Raw genomic sequence first — 26,972 nt, 5'->3', positions numbered from 1 at the left:
CTATTTTTGTTTTTGTGTTGGCATATAGAGGCACACTCATCGAGCATTATTGAACTGTGGGAATAGGTCCAGCAAACTCCACCCAATCTCTCGTTCATGATCGGATGATATGCATGTCATTCCTGCCAAGGATTCCACTTTCCAGTGACTTCTCTTTTCTGGTGGAGCAGCTTCGACCGATAAAAAGCAGAGCATGGAGGTCATAGAACGGATGGTCTGTTCCTCGTCACGAGTTCTTAGCTGCTTGATATATCATGTGGATTTGTTCGATCATGATGAACTATCAATAATTGGGAGGCCATATGCAAGGCGATCAAGGTCAAAGTAGCTGACGTATATTCAAAATTTGGACTCTTCATTCCTTTGTTGCCTCGATATTCAATGGATTATCACAAGAATCAAACCTTTGTTTCCGACCCAAAGTCCTAAGCAGTTGAATTCTATGTCAATGGTCGATTCTTTTTGATATATTCCAGCCATGACTGGTGAAAGAAGAGCACAAAAATCAAAGTCAGGAGAAAAGTCTTCTCCAAAGGCAGCCATGACAGCAAAAACAAAAAAAAAAAGTGTGTTTTTTTAATGATTCAAATGCATGGAGTATATATGTTTTTTTTTTTCTTCATTGAGAAATAACAGTTTTAATGACTGATAATTAAATTATAATCATGTTCTTGTGTGTGATGGGATACAAATCAAGGTTCCTAGGGTCAAAAAATGCCTGCTTTCAACCAGTTGGGGAGGGGGTTGACAACAAAGACTTGCTCTCTTTTTCTAGGAGCAACAAAATAGATGGATCTGTAACATTTAGTGATTTGTGGAATTCAGACAGGGAAACCAGATGGAAGATGTCCAAAAGCTGTGGTGGAGGCTGACCAGGGACAATTTGTGGAATTCATACAGGGAAACCAGATGGAACAAGTCCAAAAACTGTGGTGGAGGCTGACCATGGACCAAAATGACACAATTGACAGGGGACCAAGAAACTAGTTGAGATTTCAAATTCTTATGGATTGATTGAAGACTACCAGCCACCAAGGTTGGATGCAGTCTATTCAGCCTGCCTTCCTCTTTATGAGGTTGATCTAAATTGCTCTATTCCTTTGTTCAATGTAGACTATAAATCATCAATTTTTTTCTTCTTCTTTGTTCCTTCCATAAAAGATGGGAAGAAGAATAATTTATCACAAGATACCACAGCATTTACCTTTTCCCCCACACACAAAAAAAAAAAACCTCAAACATATAATTAGAAAAAGAAAAGAACATATAGGACAGTTGTTAGATGTCTTTTTCTTTGCCTCATTATAGGATTGATATCAGAGATCAGCACATGGAACTTAGAATCATCATATCTGTAAGTATCTGGAGAGTCATTTCTGCTTTTTAGGGCTTGTCTCCCTGGTGGCTAAACATGTCATCCTTTAATGTCCTTAACAGAACACAGGAACAGCTCTTATTATTCTCAACATCACTCCAAGTCATCTATGAATTATGTGATCCTCAAGATAATATCATTTATGAACTTGGAAGATAAAGAAGAGCAAGAGCACTCGGTTGAAAGAGAACCACGACCCTTTGCAAACTCAACTAAAGCTAAGAAATCAGCACGAAGTGTCTGCACACTTACAACTCCATACATTCTTGATATCTTTGGCCAAACACAAGTACAGACAAGAAAGAGAGATTTGGAAGAAAATGAACAAAAGAATACACAATGTATTTATTGTTCAACCACTCCAAAATGTGCGTATCATTAACAAAGCTTATGACAGAGTATGGAAAAGAAAAAAAAACATATATTCCCCGAGTAGGGAAATAAGAGACAAAATCACTATGAACAATACAGCATCACAAAACAATCCCTGCAAAGATGTTACCCTTTCAATCTCATACTCAACTTTGTTCACGTTGAAATTAGAAAACCTTTCAATATGTTGGCGTGGTATTTGTGCAATCCAATCCCCAAAAATATCCGATGCCACAGAAGAAACTATTATATGGGAACCGATCCTTAAGACAAAGCAACAGAACGTATTCATGGAACAGCATGGGGAGCTGCTTTGCTGTCTTGGAGAGAAATGACGGTTTCAAAAGCACCAACCAGGGCCTTCACCTTGCTCTTCCTGGTCTCCACAAGTTTACTAGCAGTTTCCTCAATCACCTGGTTTAACAAACCTTGGGTATCCTTCTTTTCCTGCGCATCTTGATGTCTTAAAACAACAGTAGGTGCTTTTGACATAGGAGAATTTGAGTCTGCACCACTTGGCCCTGTCTTGCTTTTGTAGCCTTTTGTGTATACATCTCCTTTAGCATTTTGGATGTTATTTGCTGTTCTAGCCCGCCTGAATCTGAGTATTCTTGGAGCATTGCTCTCATGTTGCAGGCTGACTACCTTACCTCTGTTGAATTTTAATTTGTGGGATGCGGAAATTTTATCTTCCGAGTGAACACTTGCAGTTCTTCTATGTTTCCTCTGAATTTCACCCTTTGAAATAACAGTGGGAAATCTCTGCGTTACCGCTTCTCGTAAAACTTCACCAAGTTTAGAACCAGAGTCAAGATCTTTCTCATCTGATGGATGTGATTTGTTCTTCCTCAGATCTTGCTTCATAGTTTTGAGATTTATTTTCTCCGGTGTTGCCTCACGGACATTCAAAGTCTCTTTCTTCATTCCCAACTTTCCAGCTCGTGTTTGATTTTTCACTTGGGAGGCAGTGCCCACATTCCTATACATCCTTGGCTTTGTGGTTGAGACTCTACTAGTATGAGGTTTCATGGACGGAGAGGATAATGATGGTTCCAGTACTTTCTCTTTTCTGTCTGATTGACTTGAAAACTTGATTATTCTCTCGTTGTTCCTTCGAGCTAGTCCCCCTGAAGAAGTCAATCGGGATATAGTTTTAAATGATAGATTCTTGATTCTCATGGAGGTTGCACGTTCAGGAGATGCATCGACATTCTTACTAGCTGATAAAGCTTTTTCCTTGACTACTCTAGGTGTTACAGATATGATCCTCTGTTCAGCCTCTGGCTTGACAGAAGATACTGTTTTCCATACATTTGGTGCAGTCTTGCCATTTGGTACCCCAGATAGATCAATCTTTCCTTGTCTGATGACTTTAGGTCGGTGAGAGATACCAATAATTTTGTTTCCTCTCTTGAGCTTGTTCACATCTCTGCTTGCTTCGGAACCTACACTAGAACTAATTACCTGTTTTCCTTGGTTAGATAATTCTTCCTCCTGATATAGAGGTGAGCCTGTAGCAGGTACAGTGGATAATGTTGCTTTCCGTTTCATGGTTGAATCTTCCCCAGTACATCCTGCTGCACCATTGGCAAGTCCGTTCCAAGCAGATGATACATCCTTGTATTTCTTAGGTTTCATGTTTGGGGGTAAATTGGATGATCTGGGTAATTCTGTAGATTTATCTGGTGATGCGTCTGGCCTACTGGTTGTTACATGCTCAGCAAATTCAGTGTCTTCCATCACAGTTGTATGCAGGGCTGAATCCCTGATATGTTGGGTTGATGCTGTAACCATATGCTTTACCATAACAGGTTCTGCAGATGATCCTTCTATCGGTGCAAGCTCAGTAGAGTCATCACCATTCTGAGTTGCTGTCTGATCAAGCTTGATGCTTACAGTCTTCTCAGACAATACTTCAGACGATTTAGTTGGTTTATGCTCATCAAATTCATTGATTGTTGAGACGGATGACAGGGTCATTAGCTTGATGTTTGTTGATTCCTCTGTTGAATTATCAGATTGATTTGCAGGTGAATGCCCAAGAAATGAATCAATCATCTGGTCAGTTGAAGGGAAACTAAACTTCATATTTGAATACTTTTCAGCTGATCCTTCTGCCAAATTTGTAAGTGAGTCACAAAGCTGAATTATCTTCTCAGGTGGCAGGTCATTCTGTTTAATTACCTCAGATTTTTTAGTGCGTTGTTCTTTTTCCTGAGAAACCACTATCTTATGGCTTACTTTCTTTCTCCTGTCTTGCTGAGCCGCAGCATTCACTTGATTATTCTCATCATCAGGCATCTCTTTATTGGCTAAGAATATTTGACGAGCAGGCCGCCTTTTCTTAGCTTCAAGATCATGCTTTATTCCATACTTGCAGAAGTCATGGCAAGAACCTGTAGAAGTTCTAAGGTAATGGGGAACAGGCTTTTCCTCACTTTCTGGAGAACATGGTGAAGTTCTTGTTTTTGTTTTCCCCATTGATAATCTCCTTACAGAACTTTTAGGTTTGAATATCTCAGGGGTTATGGAGACAGTAACCTTCTCTGTTGCCTCTTCAGTCATTGGCAAGGATATGTAGTATTAAATACCCAGCACTCTGTGACAAAAATAAAGTACGAACACTAAGCACAAATCAACTTCTACAAACCAGCAACTGGATACGAGTTATATCAAGGAAATTGAGTGAACCTGCAACAGAAAGATTATTGGAACATGATAAAAGCCGACAACGTCACTCTATGATTCAGGATTGACCAGATGAAAATTGCTGTACGAATCAGCAAGGCATTTCAATGAAGTTATATTTACAGACCAATATCATTATGCTTAAATGTAGAGAGCATGATGGTAATCGTCAAATCCATTAATAGATGCAGTAATGGAGCTCCCAATGATAATAAAAACACTGTTAATATTTTTCTTTTTTGAAAAATTAGTATATCCAGTCGGATTGAGTGTAAGACTCCTGATAAGGCAAATCATAGGTTTTTTTCTGAAGATGCACCGTATTGTCATTTGTTAAGGCTCAACCCATAAGTTAAACCTAGAAAGACAGTTTATGAAGGACACAAAGTCCACTAAAATTTAACAAATACAGAAAGAAATGAGAAATAATATCAACACCTACTTCTTGATCCCAAAACTGTGACCACGTTGGATAACCCTTATCACACTATCATACTAATACTAAATGTAGAAAAGAGCTAAAAATGTATTAGGTCTTTCAATAACAACCAGAATCTAGATATCAATGATTTGAATTGGAAAACAATACCACCAACCAAAATTATTTCTATCTTACAACTACATTTGTCTTTGCAACTTAAATTATAATCCATTCTTTCTCTAGGAACACCGGAACAAAAGTATTTGAAGAATCAATAAGTGAAAGAGGTGATAGTATCGACAATGTTTCAGGTGCAATTCCTCACTCAGAAGCCACTTCAACAAACAACTAATAAGAGTCAAACTGCCAACCAATATTTTGTCTCAATCTGCTTTAGCCATTTCTTTCCAATATGAATTGGTGTAGGATACTATATGGTAGCATATGAACAGATATTTAACAAAAGAACAAGTTGAAGTTTATATGTGAGCCTCACTTGTGTTTGAAGAGAGTCCACTTCCAAATTATCAATCACTTGCATGGTTGAAGTTGAGCAGACACTTATGCATAAAAGTTATTTGGCTGCTAATTATATATAAGAATTAAGTAAATTTCCATGTAAGAATCGAACATAAGAACTGCATACAACTTTCAGTATTTTCAAAACTTCTCTTCTAAACAAAATTGCTAAGATATTAATAACTGATATCTCACAACCAACATGCAGAAAATGGAAACTTGTAACTAATTATAGTTTTGAGTAAGTGAAAAAAGAAGCTAAAGGATATTTATATGTAATTTGAAAAAAAAACCAAAGATTATTTTCATGTCTGAATCAAGATTGTAATGAGTGGTAACAGCCAAACTCATGATTTAGGGGAAAAAAATACTTGGATGATAAACATATCTGAAATTCATGTTCTTGGTAGGAGGGGAATATCCATTATTCAAAACTAAACAAATTTCATAATCCAAACTACTCCATTCATAGAACTTGTAAAATTTTGAACTATTGAACTCTGGTGATCAACTGAACTTAGGCCGTTTTTGGTAAAATGCAAAGAAAGGGAACATCTTGGACAGAAAAATACACCACTTCCAATCTCACTCTACAGGTCTCCTTATAATCGAGTGCAGAGAAAAATTGAGTGCGTGAAATTCAGTTTCTTGAAAGACAAAAGTTGCGGCACCTTTTGCTTATTCCCATGCCAAGAACAGAAGGAACAAAACAAAGAAGTCACCGACATCACTGATTTCTTTTGCACGATAATTTCAATATCACGGTAGAGAAGGAACAAAGATTCAATGTAAGATATACGCACGTCAGAGCATCCGATGAGTACATTCAAGCAAGCAACAGGAACTGTCCTTAAAATTGGCAAAGTAACAAAAGCCTTACTCTTCTATCAAGAATTAATACCAAAGCTCCAAAGGCCCAGTAATCAAGATCCAATCTTTACGTAACTTTCTTCACCAACACAAACAAGAAAGATAATTTCCCTTTTTTCTTCCCAAAGAACCGATGAGAAAACCATCAGGTATCAACAACTCACGAAAACCCGAGAGAAGAACAAAAAATGGGGGTGATGTCATGACTTCCAACACTTGTTTAAAGATATATAACGAGGAAAACAGAGAATCATCTTAAAGTTGCAGCATACGGTAGACAGGAGTGCTTTTTCTTCATCGTAGCAAACAAGAACCGAGGAAAGGTCGATCCAAAAATCCAAAGAAACCAAAAGAAAGGAGAACGATCAGTGGATGAAGCAGACGGGGACTACCTTTCGATTCCACGAGGAATATGCAGGCGATGTCAGAAAAGCTGCAGAATACCCATCAAGACCGCATCTTTCTACCAACTCCGAGCGCTGTAGAGAAATCAAGAGGAATTAGGATCCCACTTCAGCGATCTTGCGCGCAACGGCGGCGTCTCAAGGCGACTGCCGGCATGTAGCGTGCTGTCTTCGCCGAAGAGAACGGGATACCGACGCGATCGAGATATTGGAGGGTCTTAAAGGGCCCCGCACCCAAACCTTTCTTATATGGGACCCGAAACAGTGCGAGGAGGAGAATAATTCCAAAAAAAGATTTACCCTACGGGGCCCCACAGTGGTGACCTCCCCAAGATGTGTAATTAGCTTGCAATTATGATAATTAGTTGGGGATCCAGTCAAAATTATTATATCATCAGATTGATAAATAAATATTATTAGAACACATAACAACTGATGTAAAATTTATAAACAAATTGAATTATATATTAGTCGAGATGGCAATGAATACATGTTGATAAAACACCAAATATGACATCCAAAAATTCAAAATATAAATTTACTTGAATGATGCATTTGGGATTGATTATTGTGATCATTTGTCTTTTTTAAAAGCAATGCCACTAGATAACGAAACATATTAATCCAGAAAATATTTGCCATTATTTATCACAAGTTACCAGGTGTTGCTCCCGACTGTCACTCATTGTTGCTGAGGCAGTAGTCAGTGCTGTTCTGGACTTGCTCATCTCCAAAGCTCTACAAAGAAACAATAATGACCTTCTCCATGATCAATCAGCTGCAAGTTATCAAAACTGTTAACATTGTAAGTATTGGAGGATTTAAAAGTTTGTAGACCTGTCACTGCCATGGACCAAGTGAGATCCATTTGGATACTTCAGAATTGTGCATTCACCAAGATGATACTTGAAGTAATAGTTTCACTGGAAATGAACTGCTCCAGACTACACTGATGGTGCCCACTGACCAACACAATGGGCAGGTATCAAGTATTCAGGCATCTTCAATCATAATTGACTATGCTTTGTTACTTTCTGAGTAAATTTGATGCATGTTAACACTCATGAACTTGATTATGGTAGGTTGGAACAGGTGGCTTGACAGCCAATGCATGAGGCTTTTTCTCGGAATAGTTGAATGGAGAGACAGCTAGTTAATGAGGATAGAAAATGGTGATTAGCAAGAGAGGAGGTATCTTGCAGAATGCTAATGGAATGTTCTTAAATATAGTTTGTTGTAAACTCTAGAGTCACCAGTGGTGAGATTGAATGGAGGTCAGTCCCAACTCCTTTAAAGAGTTATTCCAAAGGGTCCATCATGCACTAGAATTCCGGGATGAAAAAGTCTCCCATTTCCTAGCATTGTTCAATGGCTTCTCATTGATAATGATTTGCTATGAGCTGGGAAAGCAGCTAATCCACTATAAGTCAAAAGGTTGATTAGATTTGTTAGCTAATACATGCATTCTGATTATGATAGTCCGATTCTTGTGTGGCTTTGTGAACTTCAATTTAATGGGGTCAATTAAAGAAGCCATAACACTAATTTTTTTTTAGAAAAGTGTTCAAAGTGTTTTGACCATTGAATCCAAATATAACAGAGGCAAATAGATCACTTATGCTTTGGATCACAAGTATGGGATGGACCACTGGGTTCCATCCATTTCATCAAGCTTACTTACTAGTTAACTAATGCAAAGGTGTGACTTACATATAATGTTTCTGTTTCATGCACACATAGGCCTATCATGGTGTTCAATGGACTGTGCCACATTGTAGACTAGTTATTACGTTAGGACACAGTGAGGAGTATGATTGCTCAGTGGAAAGCAATAAATTTACACTACAAGAATGCTTTATTTTCTTTCTCTAGGGTAAGGCTCTTGATGGTTATCTAAATGATTTTGTTCGCATGGTCTAAAGCTTCCGTCGATTATATAAATATTGTCCATAGAGTAATCAACAGTTCAAACAAATTCAACCGTTAATGCCTAGGTTTTGTACAAGAACAATAAAATGTAATATGATGCCACTTGAAAAAAAATTATTTCGTTCCATACCATTTTGTTCTTAGAAAATGTGGATTGGCATTATGCTTCCCAACAAAATCCAATCCTTAAATCTTTTCGGTAAATAGTTTAAAGAGAAGAGCATAAACATATATATATGAGGATAAAGGTTTTTAAACTGATTTATCAATCTATTCAGATGTGACTAATTAGATCTCAACCAATCGATCAAAAATCTAACAATTAGTAGGAGAAAATCTTCTACCAATTATATCTACATCTCAAAATCCAAGTGATGAAATATGCGTAACATTACTGATATTATCTTTTGAAAAAAAAAAGAAATTTTTATTAAGAAAATTAACAGTAAAATTCAGTTAGGATGTTACCTCAGCGTAGTCTCGATCGAGGTGAAGCCCCAAACTCTAACGCCAATTGCTCTCGCCTGTCGCTCGAGCCAAATCCAGACATCAAATTGGCAGAGTTAATAAAGCAAACACGTACGGTGCACTACGCATACTCACCGAACTACTCGCCATTCCCAGTGGAAAATTATACTACGCAGGGGACCAAGAAAAATTAATTCGATCATCTTTGATCACACATTGCATGGACCAGGCCATGCGACGCAACAGTGACGACAAGAAGCCTTCTTCCTGAAGAACAGACACAAGGACACATCTCTGTCCTCTCTGTGTTCTCGCTCGGCATTAAGCAGCACGGCCCACATCACCATCCTTTGCCCACGAACGTGGAATGGACGGGAAGAATGGTTGTGGACGGTGGACAGCCTTTAAGCTCTATAAATGCTATTTATGTTATTGGATTAGGCCCATTAAGGGATTTGAATATATATATATATATATATATATATATATATATATATATATATATATATAATACAAAAAAGTAAATATATATTAATGTCATTCCACAAATATGATTAGAGATTAGCTGATTAAAGATAAAAATAGAGAATGGAATATCCTATTAATAATGTTATCAGAATATGGATAGCATTAAGTTAAAAATAATTTATGGTAAATCGAGTATCAATAATGTACGTAGCCAAAAACTAGACGACACTGTGGTAAGAGCTTTGAACGATACCTCAGGCGATACCCTCCGATCTCAGCCGTTCGGAAAATGGTATCACCGTCGTGTGGGCGAAGTAATTTGTTGTGGTATAATTCACGGGTGTGTAAAGCTACCATTTTACTTTACGCTTTCATCTGCCGTCCATTCTTGAACCGACGGTTGAGATCACCTCATGGTTGTCGGTTGTTAACGGCCGTTTCTGTTACAAGTGTGATAAAAGTTGAGCCGTTGGAATTGTGTATCGCTTATTTGCATGTATCGGAAACGTTATAAATGTCTGTTATATAAGATGCGGTTCTATGTCGCCTCCATTTTGGTGATGCCGAGAGAGAGGGGGGGGGGGTGGAAGAGGAGGAGGAAGAAGGGGAGAGAAATGGAAGGTTACGAAGTTTTCGTATCCTCCCCATCCTTCTCCTCTTCCCCGTCCTTCACTGTTGGTATGCTATTCCTTGTCTGATAGGTATCGAGATTGTTTTGATTCAATTCTTTACGTGATTAATTCCTTTGTTTGAAAAGGAAAAGCAAAAAGATTCGTTTTTTTTAATGGAAATGGTATATTTTAGGTGGTTTGAGTGCAAATCATGTAGAATATGCGTGTTCGTATTCTGAATTCTTTGTCTTGGTTTTCAATTTCTTGGCCTCTGGTCAATATTTTGTAATTCGAAGCTGCTAAGTTTAATTCGAGGTCTTGACATTTATCCGTGCAGTTCTTACGATGGTGTTGGCCAAATACTGATGTCTTTTCTTTTTTTTTTCATCTGATGCGATTGGAATATGAGTAATTGGAGCAAATATGGTGGACAATTGTGGCACTGAATTATTTCGAGGTGCCTTGATATTAATCGGTGTAGTTCTTAGTATGAAATGGGTATCAGATCAAATGCTGCTTCTTTTTTTCGCCAGATGCCATGTAAATATGATTTGATCGGAGCAAATTTGCTGGTCAAATGTGTTACTACTTGTTTATTTTGTAAATAAATTTGAGCCTGATTGATTTAGCCTTTAGTGTTCCAATTGTGTGCCATTGTTTGTTACCATCTATATATTGTATTAATGCAATTGTTTATGATCTATTTGGCATGGGAAGCATGGATCATTCAGAAGTTTAGTCTATTGCTAAGAGTTTTATTACATTATTTTGGTAGGACATGATTTTTATTAGATTCGATTAAATTAAACTCAAATTATTGTTTGCTTATTGGTCCATGCCATAGGGTAGATAGAGTTAGCTTATATAATAGCGTATTAAGTTGCCTTTAATCTATCATGAACCGATTATGATGTAGAGTTTTTCTTTGGAAAGAGCTTTATGTGGGCAATATTGTTTAGTCCTTAGGTAATATGTATCTGCAGTAAGAACTTTGAAGCAGTGTGTTTTTGTCACAGTAACTTCGTACCTCTGATCTGAAAGAAACTGAGTTTGTCATTAGAGCATAGTGATCGAGAGACATGGCATGTCTAGAGTGAAAGATTGGCATGCATCCTACTGAACAGAATGATATTTTCCCATAATTTTAAGCCCACTTTTTACAAAGATCAACATTTGGTTCTCATCTTTGCTTCCATTTACTGGATCTATCTTGTTAATAATGATCGGTCCTACCGATGAATGTATTCGTTGATCATTTATTTCTTCTGAAAACTTGGTAGTGAATTAGATGTGGCATTTTCCTCTTTGTTCTTAATTTAAGATTAGTGCTACTTACTAACTGTCATCTTTCTCTTCTTAGCTCATCATTCTCTATAAATATAGAACTATCTTATCCTTTGTATGTTACACGACTCTTTAAGCTGTTACAACTTGAAAGCAATATGGTTAAGGAGGTTGATAGTATCATCAATATGTAAGCCAGAATTTGTTTATTGATTCAGACTTGCCCCTGAAGAATGCCATCTTTGGTTGTTCAGCTGCCGAAAAGAAGTCATTCTGATGATGCTGCTTCCATTGCTGTAAGAATGTGGAGTTGCGGTTCACGTGCCATAGCTGGAAGTTTAGGACCAAGAAGCAACCTTATGAAGTCGAGCCAGGCTACTCATCCTGATTGCTCCGACGATGATACCTCTCCATGTGCCAGCGAGGAAGTAGGGCTTGAATGCCCAATTTGCTGGGAATTTTTCAACATTGTGGAGAATGTGCCATACGTGCTATGGTGTGGCCACACCCTCTGCAAGAACTGTATTCTAGGACTTCAGTGGGCTGTCATAAAGTTCCCAACTTTGCCAATCCAGCTGCCACTCTTCATCTCCTGCCCTTGGTGCCACCACTTGTCGTTTCGGCTGGTTTACAGAGGCCAACTAAAGTTTCCTCGCAAAAATTTTTTCTTACTCTGGATGGTTGAGAGCATGAACAGCGAGAATGCAAGATGGTGTTCTGCATATATTCAGGATTGCCACTCTGTTTCTAACTCCAACAGCCGCTTGTCTGCAGAAAGCAGCAATGGCAGCCACCAACGCAACATTCGAAGAACTCCTCAGGACATGCATTCATATCATTCACATCGGACTTATCACTTGAATGTTGGGAATCACCAGTCATCTCTGCGAAAATCATTGGCATTCCTTGCTCACCTGACTGCAAAGCTTCCACTGGTTGTCATATTCCTTCTCATCGTACTCTATGCGATACCGGCCAGTGTTGCCATCTTGGTACTGTATATCCTTGTCACAGTCCTGTTTGGTTTGCCTTCCTTCTTGATATTGTACTTTGCTTATCCTGGTTTGGACTGGCTTGTAAGAGAAATCACTACATGAGATTTGTATGGTACCATCCCTGGATGGACAAGCTTGCAGCCACCTGGTTGTGCCTGTTAAATAGTATCGATGAGATGTAATCCTGCTGCAGTCTCCATTGGCTATAATTTTGCTCATCATTTGTGTGTCTGGTTATTGCATTCTTTTCTGATTGGGGGGGGGGGGGGGGGCTTCATGTACAGCCTTGGTATGCATGATTCATGAACTTTTGGTTCTCTTGTTGTAGTTTGGTAGCCCTCTTACAGATTTTCTCTTAATGTGTTGTTCTATTCTGTCCAATGATGAGTAAAATTTTGAAGCTGGGTGGTTGTTAATGTTTGCTGCTCTATTTAGCTGTAATGCTATCCACATTCCAGTTTGCTGTTTCCATGTCAGTGTCTCTGTAGGTAGGCACATGAATCTCATAGACTCAATATCAAGTCTGTTTTCTTAAAACAAAATAAATGCTGCAGATAACACCCAAATGAGAAAACCAGATGTCCCCTAGAAATCTAAAGAGAACTTTTAGAACAGTTGGTAGTAAACTTATCCTCCATTTTTGATTCAGGACAAGCAAGGCAAATTACTACATTGCAATAGCATGGCCAAGCCAACAGTGTGAAACCATAGTGTCAAGAATACAAATATGGACAAGAAAAGGACACTACATATTGAGAACTTTCGATTTGCATCTAAATAATTTTGAAGCAATGCTTTAACATATGGTCATACAAGAATTAATTTTCCTCTGAATATCAAGTAAAAGAAAAGAAGATCAAATGACTTCTAAAAATTCTACAAAAGGCTCCTCTCAACACCTCTTTGCAAGCAGTACTTCACTTTGAGCCTTCATTCCATGGCATACTCTGACAGATATGTTAGCGGGGCACAGAATTCAATCCAACCTACGTAGCAAATACATTAATTGTACTTCCTTTGTCAATGGCATGATCCAATCGCCATAGAGCTCAGCAAATAAACTAGGCTTTATTTTGAACACAGGAGGTCCTACGTCCTTCTCGCTAACTGTCACCTCCTGCACAAAGATCTTAGCCTTGGCCTCTACCCTCTGTTTGATTAAAGTTTCCACTGATTCATATGTTAGAAGACGCATTAGCTGATCACTGTCCTGAAGACCACAAAAATTTAAAGAAAAATGGAGAGAAGATTTTGTCAATACAAATGTGGATCGATTAGCTTAGGGAAATGAAGATGCAGGATAAAGAACCATACTTGTGCCCTTATTGCATGCTTGTAGACATCAGGTGACTCCAGAAATTTTGCCTCAGCGACAAACTTCCCATAATGGATTCTTTTTGAGAGAGCCTGCAGTAAACAGAACAGGAAGATTATAAAACAAACAACACAACTTGCGCATGTGAAGAAGAACCAATGGCGTCCAAATGGTGCTTCAACACAAATCTTAACGTCACCATTGTGAAGAACAATATCCATTTCTGAAAACGCTAGACAAGTAGAAAAGTTTATGTATGTGTAAGTTGACGCAATTTTGTAAGATGATCTCTATATACTTCATACTCTGTGCTGGAAAAATGAATTGAACTAGTGGATACGCAAGGCAAACTCCGAAGGAAATCCATGTGATAGACAATTTTGAAACTAATTGCAGGCATACCTGTAAACAGATTGTATCGCAAACAGCACTTGAACCACAATTACGATCACTTCCCTCTTTAGCCAATCTTGGAAGTAGATTACAAAAATACATTTCCCATATCTTCTTGTTTATATTGATGGAATTAGCAACAGGATGAAGAACCTGGACCATTTAAAAAAAAGTTGCAAGACCACCTTAAACAGACAAATAGTCACAAGTAAACAACAGTGTCTACTAGATTGTTGGAAAAACTAGTAATGTTGAACTGAACTTCTAACACTTTTCATAAATTGCATGGTGCAATGTTTCACAGAAACATAATATCAAACTGATTTCACCTCTACAGAAGATGGACCAGAGTAACAGAATCGATCAAGTTAAATAAGAATTCTGCAATTGGTCCTTCATTCTTGATGATTCTAAAAATATACAATTTGTTTTTGATACACTGTATCCTTCTTTATTCTCACCAATCTTTCCTTTATATTGGCCATTTGAATTAGTTCTTATAAGTTCAGCACCTTAAGAACCAAATTTCCCTCATGCCCACATGGCACATACACACAAACGTGCGTACACACACATGGCACATGCACACAGAGAAATCTTACACCTCTCTTGAACTATTTTTCTCACCTATCATTGCCAGAACTTCCATAAGGATTGTTATTGTAAGAAATAATTGTATGGTATGGTCTTTTTCCACATCATTATCTAGTCATCTAAGCTTAAAATATCTTCTGACTAAATGATAAAAGAAATGATAAGACTACCCTTTTATACGACTGAGTGTGTACAACCAAGTCTGGATTTTTCACTACCAAGAATTCTACTTCATCATCTGGTTATGTATATCAAACTGACATATCTCCAAACAAATAAATAGACAACTATCATCTATAATAGATCATGTGCAGGTCTAGGATAATCAAAATATCATGCCTTAATTTTCTATATTCAAGGTATAAAAGCAGTAGAGTCGAAACTGTTCTCTATTTCTTTACAGAGAATGAGTAACTGCAGGCTTTGTGTCACCAACACATTGTTTTTTCTTTCATCTTAATATTTTCCTATAACGAGTTTGATATATCACCAATATCGAAAATCAATTTGATAAACAGAGAAAAGATAGTATTCTGCAAAATACTTGAGACATTTTTTGCATGCATAAGAATGCATAAGACAATGCTATCGTGTTGAGAATTGAAAGATGTAAAAGCTTTGCTTTACATTATATTTATCTGTAGCAAAGCTATAGATCAGGAAGCTTGGTCTATGCATGCATGACGAGACGATAAGGTAACTAAAGCTATCGACGTATGGTTCAAGCACTCACTACAGCTATGGTAAAGTACTAGCCAAGGCATGTTAGAGTAAGAGTACTTCTAATTTCTAAATACAAAAAAGTCATTTACCCCTGCAGTATGTTTAAAACCAATAAGGCACACTGGAGATATTTACATAAACTTGTTATTGAAGAATTACAAATGTGAGATACCTGTCTACCTTTGGATATTCCATAGGTGGCAACATGGGCTCAGGCAGGCTATCTGGAAAGAAAGGATGCTCATCTGGGCCCTTGTACCTACCAACCTATATTCCAAAGTGAAAAATGTCAAACAGAGAATTGTATTATTTTGATGCTGTTAACATTCTTTTTGAGCTGCGGCTCACCTGTGCATGTACTTTTTCGGTTTCTTTAGCCATAAATTCAACCAACGAGCCATGGAATCCATCCATGTGGAATGCATTTTGATGACATGTGTTGTCAGCATTGTAACAGTACTGTGCTCTCTCTAAAAGGTTAAATATAATTGCATCATCTTGCCTCATTAGAGAGTGTCGGATGCTCTCCAAGGTTAAATTTTCACTTTGATCTACCCTTTCTTGCTCCACACTGTAAAGAAAATGAAATCATAAAAAGAATTCAGATGTTGATAGATCAATTAATCTCACTGAGAACAGGAAAGACAAAGACACGTTGACATGCATGCACAATTATAAGAAGTAAACAAGTATACAAATCACTGACATCTTACAGACGCTCATTAGGTCAAGAAATAAGAACAATGAGGTCCCTGCACATTATTTCAAGTACTCTAGATTTTTACTATCAGCCAAACAACTCAGAGTTGCTCTACGTTTACTTTGTTATGTTAAGGTAGAACTAGTATTTAAATAAAGAACTGTTTTTTATTCTAACTTTGTTAGTCAACTCAAAATTCAGAAATATTAAGAGCTTTCCTTTTCGTTGCGCATATCTACGAGTGACAGGATCATCACAAAAATCTCAGGGGCAACATCTCCTAAGATGACAACTTAGTAAATCCTCCACTTCGTCTACATTTTCATGAATAATTAGGATTTAAAGTCCCCTGGAGCCCAAAAAACAGGAGAAAGGAACAGACACATCGATGATTGATCAATAAACTATGCATATTCGTAAAACAAAATCAAGAATGTGGCAACGTGCCAATAGTTTACTACATTCAGGGATTGATTCCGTAGCCCAATGAATAATTCTTGGCAACATTCCACCATAACTCTATTACATGCACATAGTAGATCGATACAAGAACAACGAAGGAAAAAGAAACTGTTTAACCGAATGCCCACCAAAGCCCGATCCAGAAGAAAGAAACCAGAGAGGCAATTTTAAGCTTGTTTGTGGCAGACCCGGAGAAACATAACAGAAAGTTCCACAAAGCATTAAACGAAGATCCAAGTTTCCGCAGATCCACAAGAGAAATGCTAGAAAGACACCAACTTTGACCCAAAGCGTTGGCGATAACGACGAAGCGAAAGCAAAGATGGCGACTTTCTTGTACCTGGAAGGAGAAATATCACGGATTTGGATCGCATGGAGCTTTTTCCCAGATTTAATAGATGCCGAGAGAGGAGACCCAAAGCGGAGCCTTTGCCCGGTCGTCTCACAGAACAAGAGACCGCGCATCGGGGATTCGAAGACCCGAGGGACGCTCGGCGACAGAGGAGAGGGCTTCGAGAGCTTGAGCTCCATTGCAGAGGTCGAGAAGAGCCTCCGAGGAGGAACAGGGAAGAAGGGAGGACAAGGGAATGGGAGAGAGGCACCATTCCATATAAGCCGCTCGTGGTGATCCCATGGGGTTTGGAACAGTACGGTGTGGTAGGTGGTGAGATCGAAGGTGGCCAGAGGAAAAGAATTTGGTGCAAAATAAGATTTTTGGATTTCAATCAGACTATATATATATATATATATATTTATATTTATATATATTATCACATGATGTACGTCAACAAAAGATGATCATTTCGATCAGCCAATTTTTCTTGGTCGGCAATCATAATTCTTGCCCTCGCAAGAACAGAGTTCCACGCTTCTCTGCTAATCAACACCAACACTGAAGATGCTCAAGACATTACCAGAGATTTCAGGCTAGCTTTATGCTTCTCGTTCATCAGTCGCATCATGAGTCAGGAACAACACTAATCAGCTAATATGTTCAACGAGAAAGCTAGATTCCAACCAAATCTCCTAAACAGGGAACAAACAAAGTCTTGGCTGCAGCTACACACCGTAGCGGAGGAAATCGTTCGGTACTCATAGCAGAAGAAACTCCTGTAGACAACACTTGACCTCTCATCGAGTAGGCGTCTCGGACATGGCATGGAGGATGAGATGCTGTCTGCAGAACGCTTTGTATTCTGCGAACCTTGTTTCTGTATCTCCTGCAGATGCACACAGAGAAGCCAAGCTTGTGCCTTTGGTTTGGTGTTGCTTTAATGGCTGTGAGCTGCAGTGGCATCACTGGAGAATTATGCAAGCAGATTTCTATTGACAATCATTTTTTATGATTTATTATAAGAACTTGTAATATTTCGAAGATATGACAGATTACTATGATGTCCACAAATCCACAGCCATATGCTTTTTTGCATTACAACGAGATTGTAAACGATATTAGTTTATAGTTAACTTACAATAAACAATAGATATTAATTACAGTGCTTCACCTTCCGGAAACCATTATCTGAGATTGACAGACCACATGAAGCTATAATAGCTTGCAACGCTAACAATCGTTGATGCTGTTCTTGCTTTTCTGCCTCCACCACTCCGATGTGCGCATGTTCAAGAGGACAAAGAAAACATCGGTGTTTATCCATCTGGTTTTTTTCTTGCATGATCGACCTGATGGCTTCGAACTCGAACTCGAATCATTCATTGGCTTTGAGAGGAAAAAGAAAACGATGAAGCACGGTTTCACCCCCTAAAATTTCCATCTTCTTCGATGAGCACATCTAGACTTTTCTAAGTTACTTTTCGGATGAACTTTAAAGAAGACCGGAATCGGTACAGAATGGTCGGAGATGCTGCTGTCGTGTCTTCTCTCGGTTGCCGCGGATCATGGGAGTCGTAGGGACCTCTTCCCAGGGCTCATCATGCCGATGCTAACAGCATCATGCGCGATGGAGAAAAAGATGATTTGTCTGACCCAATTACTATGTTTGTACTGCAAGCTTTTTGGGTGAGTCTTAGATCTGGCATTGTGTGGTTTGGTAGTGCGGACCGCTCCTCTCTCCACTCACCAGATTCGAGGCAGGGAATCAAGTCTTCACGAGTGTTCGTGTTACAGGCAAAGGGGTCTCCATCAATCCCAGTTTTCTTTAGCTCAGTCGCCAACAAGTGTCATGAACAGTTGAGCTCGTCTTTCATCGCATCTTCCTCCGAAAGTAAGCTCTCGTGGAGAGGAGGGGCAGAGGCCGGTGGGACCCACACCATATCTACCGACAATTCGCTGTCAGCCGCCAACAAGGATAAGAGGAGGCCACCATCGGATGATATCGTCATGGATCGACAGTTCTATGCCATCTTCCATACTATAATCCAAGTTGTTAGTAATCTGAAGGGGGAAAAATAAAATATTGGTGCGTATGTGTATGTGTGCGAGTGAAGGTAGGAGCTGTGTAGATATCCATTGGACTGTTCTGCCTTTGTCTCGTTATGTTTCTTCTATACCCCCACAGAAAGGCAAGGCAGGGAGGAGAGAATCTCTGAGCCCATAAAGAAGGAAAAGATCTCATTTCGATCACTTCTCCCAACGCCCAATAAAGGATACTCACTGGAAAGTAGAAGAAACCAACCGAGAGAGAGAGAGATGGTAAACGCCGAGAAACAAAGGACAAGTTTCCTGTCACTGTAGTTCTTGGAAGGTCGTTCATTCTTGTGAGACATCTTTCTTTTATCTCGGATCTCTTGCCTGCCCCTTTCCTTGTGGCCCAAGGGATCGAAACCCCCCGATCTGCTGCTGCGTCTGGTGCTTATGGCCTGTTCCAGATGCCCATTTTTTTTCCTTTAGTGCATTTTGATCCCAAAAGTTGCATCTTTTTTGGGCCGAGTCTTCGCTGTTTCCAGTGGCGCGGCTATCCCTTGTCTTGGCTCCTCGTCTCCTGAATTGTTGCGGCAGCTTCGGGCGCTCGAACGGGTGGGACGCTCGGAAAGTTGCCGTTTTTCCATGGCTGAATGCTCGCGGCAACTTGGATTTTCGATGTTCTGCGTCCTGATGCCGAATTTGCTACGACGATATTCGCAAGATGGATGAGAGGGAGAGGTGATATATGTTCTTTTCTTCTTCGGTCGATTTCTTGATTTAGATGATGATTGTGATATCTCTGTGTTTGGTTTGTGGTTATTTGACTCTTGCTATTTCTTTTAAAGTGGATGTTTATTTTGATGTAGGATTTTGAGGGCGTGCTTTAGATTAATTATCGTTGAAAGAAATGATATGCTTTTTCTGTTTGCTATTGGATAAAACCAGAAAATTTCCGTCCCTTTAAGCCATTTTTGACACTTATTTCTTTCATTATGATGATGGAGTCTCCTGCTGATTATTGTTTGTGGAGTGATTGAAAAGGAAAAGATTTGCTCTATCTTCAATCACTGACGTAAAGATTAATGAACTCTTATACCTCTCTTTGATTCTACCAGACTTCTCTTTGTTCTTCCACTGCCAACTTTGCATGCCAGGTTTTGGTATAAACAGTTTTCTTTTGTGGATTTACTATTTCCCATATTTGGGTTCTACTAGGTCTGTAGGTTTCCTATCTTTGGACCAAAGGCTTCTTCACTTTGATGCTCTTCTTGTAAATGTACTCTGTGTTGTAAGTATATAGATGTCATCCTTTTCTTACCTTAGATGACATCCTTTTCTTCCGATTCAATCTTTAAAAACCTTGAGCAAATGGACCAGCTTTGGTTACGAGGTTGAACCTCATCTTATGGGTTCCGAAGCCTGAAGATCCAATTTTGAAAAATGTGCTTCTGCCTGCTGCAAATAATTGTCAGTTGTTGAATGCTGCAGTGATCTTGAACATCTGCATTCAGGATTTAGTGGGAATCACATTCAAAGGGCCGTAGCTTGTTGCCATTCTATTTGGTATCTCCATATGTCCCTTTCTTTTCAACTGCATTCTGGTGTCTATGAGCTTGTAGAGTATTGCTTCACATAGTCAATTTATCCATTGGCACTCTTGATATCATTAGCTAAGTTAATGCATGGGTTTCTATCTATCTTCACATGGTTTCCGCATGCCTCCTCACCATGACTTTTCGTATGGAATCCTAGGTGCTGTCTCCAATGATATTTATGCCATCTTTTCATGCCTTTCTTGTACCATAACTCCTTATGTTCTTTGATTGTGTAATTATGGGTTAGGGCAGCAAATGCAAATGTTGCAGTTGTACATTGTTGCTCCAGGTACATCTTATCTTTTTCCTGTACATGTTTAGGTACTAGATTAGTGCTAGTTATTGTGGCATAAATGCAACATAATCAATATTACATTAGGATGATGTATTTGGTTTCGTCTTATATTTCTTTTCTTGCTAAACAACTGCCAGTCAAGAGACTGAAGCTTGTGATTGTAAACATTGTTTCTTTTTTTTTTAATATAAATCATTTTCATCACTACCTATTATTAACTTATCTTGGCTGCTATTGCTACAGGCGATGGTGGTTGATTTTAACTATTTCCCTTCTCCCTACCATAGATTTCCCTTCTTGATAACACTTGCTAAAGTTCCTGAGGGAGTAGGGTAACTTGTGCTTTTATGTTGAACATGAAATGTACCTACAATTTGAAAAATAAGTATTACTGTTATTTTTGGAAGACAAAAGCCCATTTGACATTCCAGTGTTATATTTGTTGCATAAAAAAATCCACTATAAATCCTTTTGCCACTATCTTACTATTCTTTGCTGATTAGCTTTGGATTAGCTTTGCAACTTGCAGGAATGGTGATGAAAGTGCAGGGTAAATATTACCTTCCAGGATATAATTCCATGCGGGAAATTAAAGAGGATGCAAGAAGTAGTTGGTCTTGGTACTTTCAGGACAAGAAGTTTAGTGAGCATCTCTACAACAATCACGTACCAAAGTTGGTGGATGGATGCTCGGAACATGATAAAGGCATGATAAGGCGGACAATGCTTGAACATGAAGCCATATTTAGGAAGCAGGTAAAGATATTATGTTCTCTATAACTGTTTAAGGTATAGCATTCTTGGGATGCACTTCATCTCTGTTTTCTTGGTGAAATGACTTGATTATTATGTCTCATCTCTGCTTAATGGTTTTGATAACTTAATTTTCTCAACAAAGTCTAGTTGTTTGTGACAAACTTTGTGTTTTAAATTCTCATCAATTATCCTGTACCTTGGCTGTTTGGTATACCTCAGTCACCAAAGTTCTAAGAACTGACCATGTAGTGATAGCTATTAGGCTAAACAAGTTGACATTATCCTCACGGATGGGATTTTCATGTATATTCTGGGAGAAAACTGTCAATGGCTTCTGAATTATGAATTTCAACTTGCGACATATTTCCGATCATTTTTGTTGGTCATATGGAAGGCATCACTTTTAACTTCAGGTTGTTTTTATAAAATATGAAAATCCTCCTCAATGTATTCTTTGATTAGCCTTTAGCTGGAAGATGTAACTCTCATTTTTAAGTTCCAAACAGCTTTAGATTCATTATCTGATATCTTATTTACCAAAAGGGATCAGGTAAAATTGATCTTGCCTAAGTAACTTGCTAATATTTTATTTGTTGATAAAGACATTAATCTAGATTCAATTAGGGTCAGTTCAGATTGCTTTCCCAGTAAATTTAAATTTTGACATCTCATCTCTAGTTCAGCTAAGGTTATTACAGATTGCTTGCCCAGTACATAGAATATTGACATAATTTTTTATTCGATTTTGACTTTTATCTTCCCCAAAATTTGATCTCTTACTAATGCTTGTCTTCCAGATTGTCTCGAGTCTTGATCTTTTCAATAGTTCTGGAAAATGATTTTTTTGGCATTGAATCCTTTTTGAAGATTTTTTCAAACATGCAAGTCATGAGTTTGTTTGTACTTCCTTATTTGGATTGTTGTTTATAAAATAAAGGCAGAGGTGTCCACTGCTCCTCCTTTTTTAACTCAAGCAATCTAATATTTAGATCATGGACCAGAAGCTAATTGTTTAGTATGTAGTACACATGATTTAGAGCTTTCAATCATCATGTCTTTCTTGAGTTACTACATGGAACTTTTATATTTTCAAGTTTATAAAGGAGTTCAGTTCCTGCACATTCTTTGCTTCTAGATTCCCAGAATAGGATAGCCTGACCTAGCTATATTTATCTTACAAAGTTCCATTTTTCCAGGTTTTTATTAATTTCTATTTGTTTGAAAATTTAACTGTTCTTTGTAGTAATTCACTTGCAAATCAAAGAGGAACACTCAATCTTGAGGAGTCTGTCTGTATTTTGATGAAATATTGGACCAAGTTGTATCGAGTCAAAGAAGCTCAAACCAAAACCCGGAGAACAAGATTGCATTTGGAAGAATTAGGCCCTACTTCTTTCTTTATCTTCAGATTATTGCATCAGTAAGCTTAGACTAACAATGTAGGCTGAATTCATTGAGAGGATAGATGTTGTGTATGTACACAAACCTGTCACTATCTGATGTTCAATTGGATTCCTCTTTATGAATAAGATAGTCTTCTCTTGGAGAGAAAAGAAAATAAAGATACTTTTTTCCTCATATCACTTTTGAGCTTTCCATGTGCTTTCTTGTAATAAATGTTGTTTCACTTGTCGTTCAGGTCTATGAGCTTCATCGTCTGTATAGAATACAGAAAGACCTGATGAATCAGTTTCAAACTAGAGGGTATTATGGATCTTTCACACCGGCAGAAGCATCACACTCAAATTCTTTTTCATCTCAAATGCAATCTGAATGTACTGAAAAGATATTACAGATATCTCACCTTCCTCTGGGAAACAGTGGCGACGGAAAGACACCTTTTGCAGGCACCGAGAGGTCCCATTTTAGTTTCTCAAGGGAAGGGAATGTTCGATCTGATCATTTCTCATCACTAAATGGAGCTTCTCAAAAGGACACCGAGGCACTTGAATACAAGCCTCTGAAGAAAAGAAGATTTAACCTTCAACTTCCAGCTGATGTATATATAGACACTGAAGATACTGATGGATCTGTGCAGACTAAAATTGTTGAGTTATCGCATAGTGCTAGTATTTTCAAGAATGGAAATTGCTCTCTCTATTCTGAGAATGATGTGAAGCTCACTCTAGGTAGTGATCATAAAGAAGAACATCAGATACTGAATTCACCGACACAATTTGGTATATCAGCCTGCAGTGCAGTTGATTTAAATAAACCAATAACAGAAATATGTTATGAAACTCCAGCAAAATCAGCTTCTATTCAATTACTTGCCTTCGAGACTCACAGCAATAGGAATCAAGAGCATCTTTTATCTCTGAGATCAAAGACTAATTTCATAGAACGACATGTCAATCACCAGACTACTTCAGACCTCTTGCATAAGGATGTACTCACAAAAAGAGAATGGCCATTATTTAATCATGAATCTGGTAATGTTTCCATCTCTTAAATTTGTTTGTTTGGTCCTTTGTGACTTGGCTTAAACTGTCATATTATGGCATCATTGCAAGAATTTGTCAAAACTAACGAGACCTTGCATTATTCAACTGTCACTGTTAGATGCTCATCTTCATGCATTTGATTGAATGCTTGGTTTCCCACATCTGCTAATGCATGGTGTAGGTCCAGTGCACAGAAGTTAATTATGCTTTTCTTGTTAATGCATAGTACAAGTCTTGCTAATTATGCTGTTATATACCTTCTTCGAACTTCTTTTTTCTCATACTAATTATGTTTTGATTATCAATATACAGCGAACAAAGGGAGCACTGTGGATTCTTTTTCTCAGACTTTCTATGATGATAACGTTTCAACATCATCTGAAACTTTACAATCAAACACTAAGAAATGTCATGAATTTTCTTTATTCAACCATAATAACCAAGAGACATGGTCTAGACAAGAGCCAATTCACAATATCCAGGCATCTCTAAGACTCCCTCATATCACCTGCTCAAATTCATCGCTAGTGTCTCCCTCAACGCCTTCTACAATGACAACTCCCAAGGCCGATTTAATCAGTTCTGCATCTTCATTTGTTTCATCTTGGATAAAACCTGCCATCAGCATTAGCAACAGGCAAACCATGGTTCAAGCACTTCCATGCTTCAGCGTGTCATCTAATCTTCCTAATGGGAGCCTGGGTTCCAAGATAGATGCTCAAGTCCCTGTTACTTGTCAAAATTGGAAAAATAGTAAGAGACTGTCCACAAGCCTAGGTTTGGATATTAGGGTGCCTCATGCAAATGGATATCACCATGGTCTTCATCTGGAGTCCAGTTCAGAACTACATACAGAAATTGCAGTTTGTAAGCCAGACAAGGTTGATGATGCCAATAGAGATCTTCGTTATCATTTGCCTGAAAACTACACAAAGCATTTCAGTAGCAGAGATTTGAAAACTCACCTGGACCTAAATCAAGTATTTCCAAGTGATGTTGAAGATAAGATTACCTTCAGACAGGATAGAGTCATTTGTGATGTTAATGATAAGGTGCCAGTGGATCCATCTTCATTCAGAAACAAAGCATCCTATAATGAGGCTGTTGACTTGAGAAAATATGACTCGAGAGCAGATTTTTGCTTTTCCAATGGGCATCGTCAGCTAATTTCTAGCTCCAATGTTGTTGCTCCCGGAGGTGAGAGGAATGAAGGAAAAGAGCTGGATTTCTCTCTATGTACCATGCCGGAAGTCACATCAGCTTCACAGTTTAAGCATTACAAAGTGCAGGGAAATGAAGTTTCTGATAACAATGGGACAATTATTCTCGGTTTTCCTCTTCATAAGACAACACAACAAAGCAGCATATCAGCTTCTCTTCGACGTATGGGAAAACATTTATCTGGTAATACTATTAAGAAAAATGGCAACATGATCATCGATGACTTGTCCTGTGATATACAGGTGCTGAATTCACAGGATAATATCCATATTGGTGATTCAATCACCGAAATTTGTGGTGGAAACAACAGGGAAAATTTTAGGAATCACATTCGTCCCAATGCTGAGTTTGCATGTAGAGATGAACCTATACCTTCAAAGATATTACCTAGAGATGAGATAGTGGTTCAGTCATCATATGCTAAATCCAGTGCAGGTGCAAAAATTGCTTCTAACATTGATTCGGAAGCAAACATTTCTCAGGCTCAAATGGCAATGATAAAGAAGCATAAACACATTCCATCAAGCAAGAAAGATGGTTCGGAGGAAAAGGATTATTCTGGTTTTACACTTGTTAGATTGGCTGCAGAGAATTTAGTTGCTATCTCTATGGGTTGCAGAGGTCATCCAGATGACACCAATTCCCACCCGTCATCCCTGTCTCGATTTTACACCTTGTGTTGGTTTGCAGATGTAGTAGCATCATGCAGATCAGAAAACCTAAGGCTGCTAGGTGATAGTGGAGATGGCGGAACTCAATCTTCAGATGATGATGGTTTGGATATCTTTGAGGCAATGACACTAAAGCTCCAAGAAATTAAGGTGGATCAGTATTGGTTGAGATCAAAGGAACTTGAGATCAAAGATGAACATGAAGGCAAACAAGATGTAGGTGCAGCTTCATTGCTTTTCGCAAAACCTCGGCGTGGCCAGGCAAGAAAGAGAAGGCAGCGGCGAAGAGACTTCCAGAAAGATATTCTGCCAGGTCTTGCATCACTGTCAAGGCATGAAGTTACAGAGGATCTCCAAACTATTGGAGGGATGATGAAAGCATCAGGTAGGCCTTGGCAGACAGGTCTAACAAGACGAAACATTGGTCAAAGTGGAATAAACTCCCAAACAAACAGGAGGAAGCAGCCTAGAAGTTTGTCCATCACATTTGAGGAGATAGGGGTGAGCTCACTTCCACCATCTCAACCGAGTAATTCTGAAATAACAATAGATAAAGTGGGTATGATCGGATGGGGAAGGACGACAAGGCGATGCCGTAGGCAGAGATGCCTTCCTGTTAGTCTCGCTACTCATTGAACCTGAAAAGGAGCACTACACATGCAAATGCTTGTTTTATAGAGGAATTCAGACTGGTTCCTTAATGGTGCAAGTGGAAGGTACTAAATATTCATGAAATGTAGTTTTTTATATGTTATTATTAGTTTTAATTTGGGGTTGGTGACAGTCAATAACAGCTTGTAAATTCCAAAATATCGTTGCATTACTACATGAAACGAAAAAAAGAACATTTGATTGATAGATTCCATGAAGTCTAAGCTCATTTTTTGTGGGGACACTCCTGAGTAAGCTGCTGATAAATGGACACAAAGATCTATTCTCCCTTTCTTTTGTCTTCATTGTTGCAATGCATCAGAATGATTCATAGTTTTGGCATTCTGCCTTGAGATGGTTGCTTGCTCTTAGTGTGACATGTC

General features: G+C 38.4%; 4 protein-coding genes across 12 annotated transcripts; 2 read left to right on the top strand and 2 right to left on the bottom strand.

Annotated features, from left to right (window-relative positions):
• Window positions 1-1,696: 1,696 nt before the first annotated feature.
• On the bottom strand, window positions 1,697-8,188 carry LOC135612005 (uncharacterized). Of its 2 annotated transcripts, none has more exons than XM_065107710.1 (2): window positions 6,638-8,188; window positions 1,697-4,438 (listed from the first exon to the last, which is right to left on the bottom strand). In XM_065107710.1, the coding sequence occupies exon 2, from the start codon at window positions 4,310-4,312 to the stop codon at window positions 2,036-2,038; it is 2,277 nt and encodes a 758-aa protein (XP_064963782.1). In that variant the 5' UTR covers window positions 4,313-4,438; window positions 6,638-8,188; the 3' UTR covers window positions 1,697-2,035. The 2 variants fall into 2 exon arrangements, with proteins under 2 accessions (XP_064963782.1, XP_064963781.1); XM_065107709.1 differs by having other exon boundaries at window positions 1,697-4,346; window positions 6,638-8,187.
• A 1,887-nt stretch (window positions 8,189-10,075) lies between these two features.
• Window positions 10,076-12,622, top strand: LOC103983607 (uncharacterized). 5 transcript variants are annotated; one of them, XM_009400851.3, is made up of 2 exons: window positions 10,076-10,215; window positions 11,664-12,622. In XM_009400851.3, the coding sequence occupies exon 2, from the start codon at window positions 11,712-11,714 to the stop codon at window positions 12,504-12,506; it is 795 nt and encodes a 264-aa protein (XP_009399126.2). In that variant the 5' UTR covers window positions 10,076-10,215; window positions 11,664-11,711; the 3' UTR covers window positions 12,507-12,622. The 5 variants fall into 5 exon arrangements, with proteins under 5 accessions (XP_009399126.2, XP_009399124.2, XP_018681581.2 ...); XM_009400849.3 differs by having other exon boundaries at window positions 11,628-12,622; XM_018826036.2 differs by having other exon boundaries at window positions 10,088-10,192.
• A 401-nt stretch (window positions 12,623-13,023) lies between these two features.
• LOC103983752 (chorismate mutase 1, chloroplastic) lies at window positions 13,024-18,558 on the bottom strand. Of its 2 annotated transcripts, XM_065107707.1 has the most exons (7): window positions 18,097-18,558; window positions 17,659-17,876; window positions 15,778-16,000; window positions 15,610-15,696; window positions 14,122-14,265; window positions 13,719-13,811; window positions 13,024-13,614 (listed from the first exon to the last, which is right to left on the bottom strand). In XM_065107707.1, exons 1-7 carry the CDS (start codon window positions 18,265-18,267, stop codon window positions 13,381-13,383), a joined length of 1,170 nt encoding a protein of 389 aa, XP_064963779.1. In that variant the 5' UTR covers window positions 18,268-18,558; the 3' UTR covers window positions 13,024-13,380. The 2 variants fall into 2 exon arrangements, with proteins under 2 accessions (XP_064963779.1, XP_018681577.2); XM_018826032.2 differs by lacking the exons at window positions 17,659-17,876; window positions 18,097-18,558 and adding an exon at window positions 16,932-17,280.
• A 494-nt stretch (window positions 18,559-19,052) lies between these two features.
• On the top strand, window positions 19,053-26,844 carry LOC135583444 (uncharacterized). Of its 3 annotated transcripts, none has more exons than XM_065107702.1 (4): window positions 19,053-19,694; window positions 21,361-21,602; window positions 23,242-24,034; window positions 24,359-26,844. In XM_065107702.1, the coding sequence occupies exons 1-4, from the start codon at window positions 19,607-19,609 to the stop codon at window positions 26,572-26,574; spliced, it is 3,339 nt and encodes a 1,112-aa protein (XP_064963774.1). In that variant the 5' UTR covers window positions 19,053-19,606; the 3' UTR covers window positions 26,575-26,844. The 3 variants fall into 3 exon arrangements, with proteins under 3 accessions (XP_064963774.1, XP_064963775.1, XP_064963776.1); XM_065107703.1 differs by having other exon boundaries at window positions 19,054-19,694; window positions 21,376-21,602; XM_065107704.1 differs by lacking the exons at window positions 19,053-19,694; window positions 21,361-21,602 and adding an exon at window positions 22,035-23,022.
• Window positions 26,845-26,972: the final 128 nt, after the last annotated feature.

This window comes from Musa acuminata, chromosome BXJ2-5 (assembly GCF_036884655.1).
Source record: "Musa acuminata AAA Group cultivar baxijiao chromosome BXJ2-5, Cavendish_Baxijiao_AAA, whole genome shotgun sequence".
Lineage (NCBI taxonomy): Eukaryota > Viridiplantae > Streptophyta > Magnoliopsida > Zingiberales > Musaceae > Musa > Musa acuminata.
The sequence above is the reverse complement of the archived record's forward strand: the minus strand, read 5'-3'. Positions and strand labels throughout refer to the sequence as shown.

Bases quoted from the DNA above. Each gene is read 5' to 3' on its own strand.
- LOC135612005 (XM_065107710.1), bottom strand. From the start codon at position 4,312: ATGACTGAAGAGGCAACAGAGAAGGTTACTGTCTCCATAACCCCTGAG.
- LOC103983607 (XM_009400849.3), top strand. From the start codon at position 11,643: ATGCCATCTTTGGTTGTTCAGCTGCCGAAAAGAAGTCATTCTGATGAT.
- LOC103983752 (XM_065107707.1), bottom strand. From the start codon at position 18,267: ATGCAAGAAAAAAACCAGATGGATAAACACCGATGTTTTCTTTGTCCT. The intron at 17,877-18,096 runs GTGAAGCACTGT...ATGCCACTGCAG, and splicing joins CAGATAATGGTTTCCGGAAG to CTCACAGCCATTAAAGCAAC. The intron at 14,266-15,609 runs GTAGACAGGTAT...TAAATGGTCCAG, and splicing joins CACCTATGGAATATCCAAAG to GTTCTTCATCCTGTTGCTAA.
- LOC135583444 (XM_065107702.1), top strand. From the start codon at position 19,607: ATGCTCGCGGCAACTTGGATTTTCGATGTTCTGCGTCCTGATGCCGAA. The intron at 19,695-21,360 runs GTGATATATGTT...GCTTTGGATTAG, and splicing joins AAGATGGATGAGAGGGAGAG to CTTTGCAACTTGCAGGAATG. The intron at 21,603-23,241 runs GTAAAGATATTA...CTTGTCGTTCAG, and splicing joins AAGCCATATTTAGGAAGCAG to GTCTATGAGCTTCATCGTCT.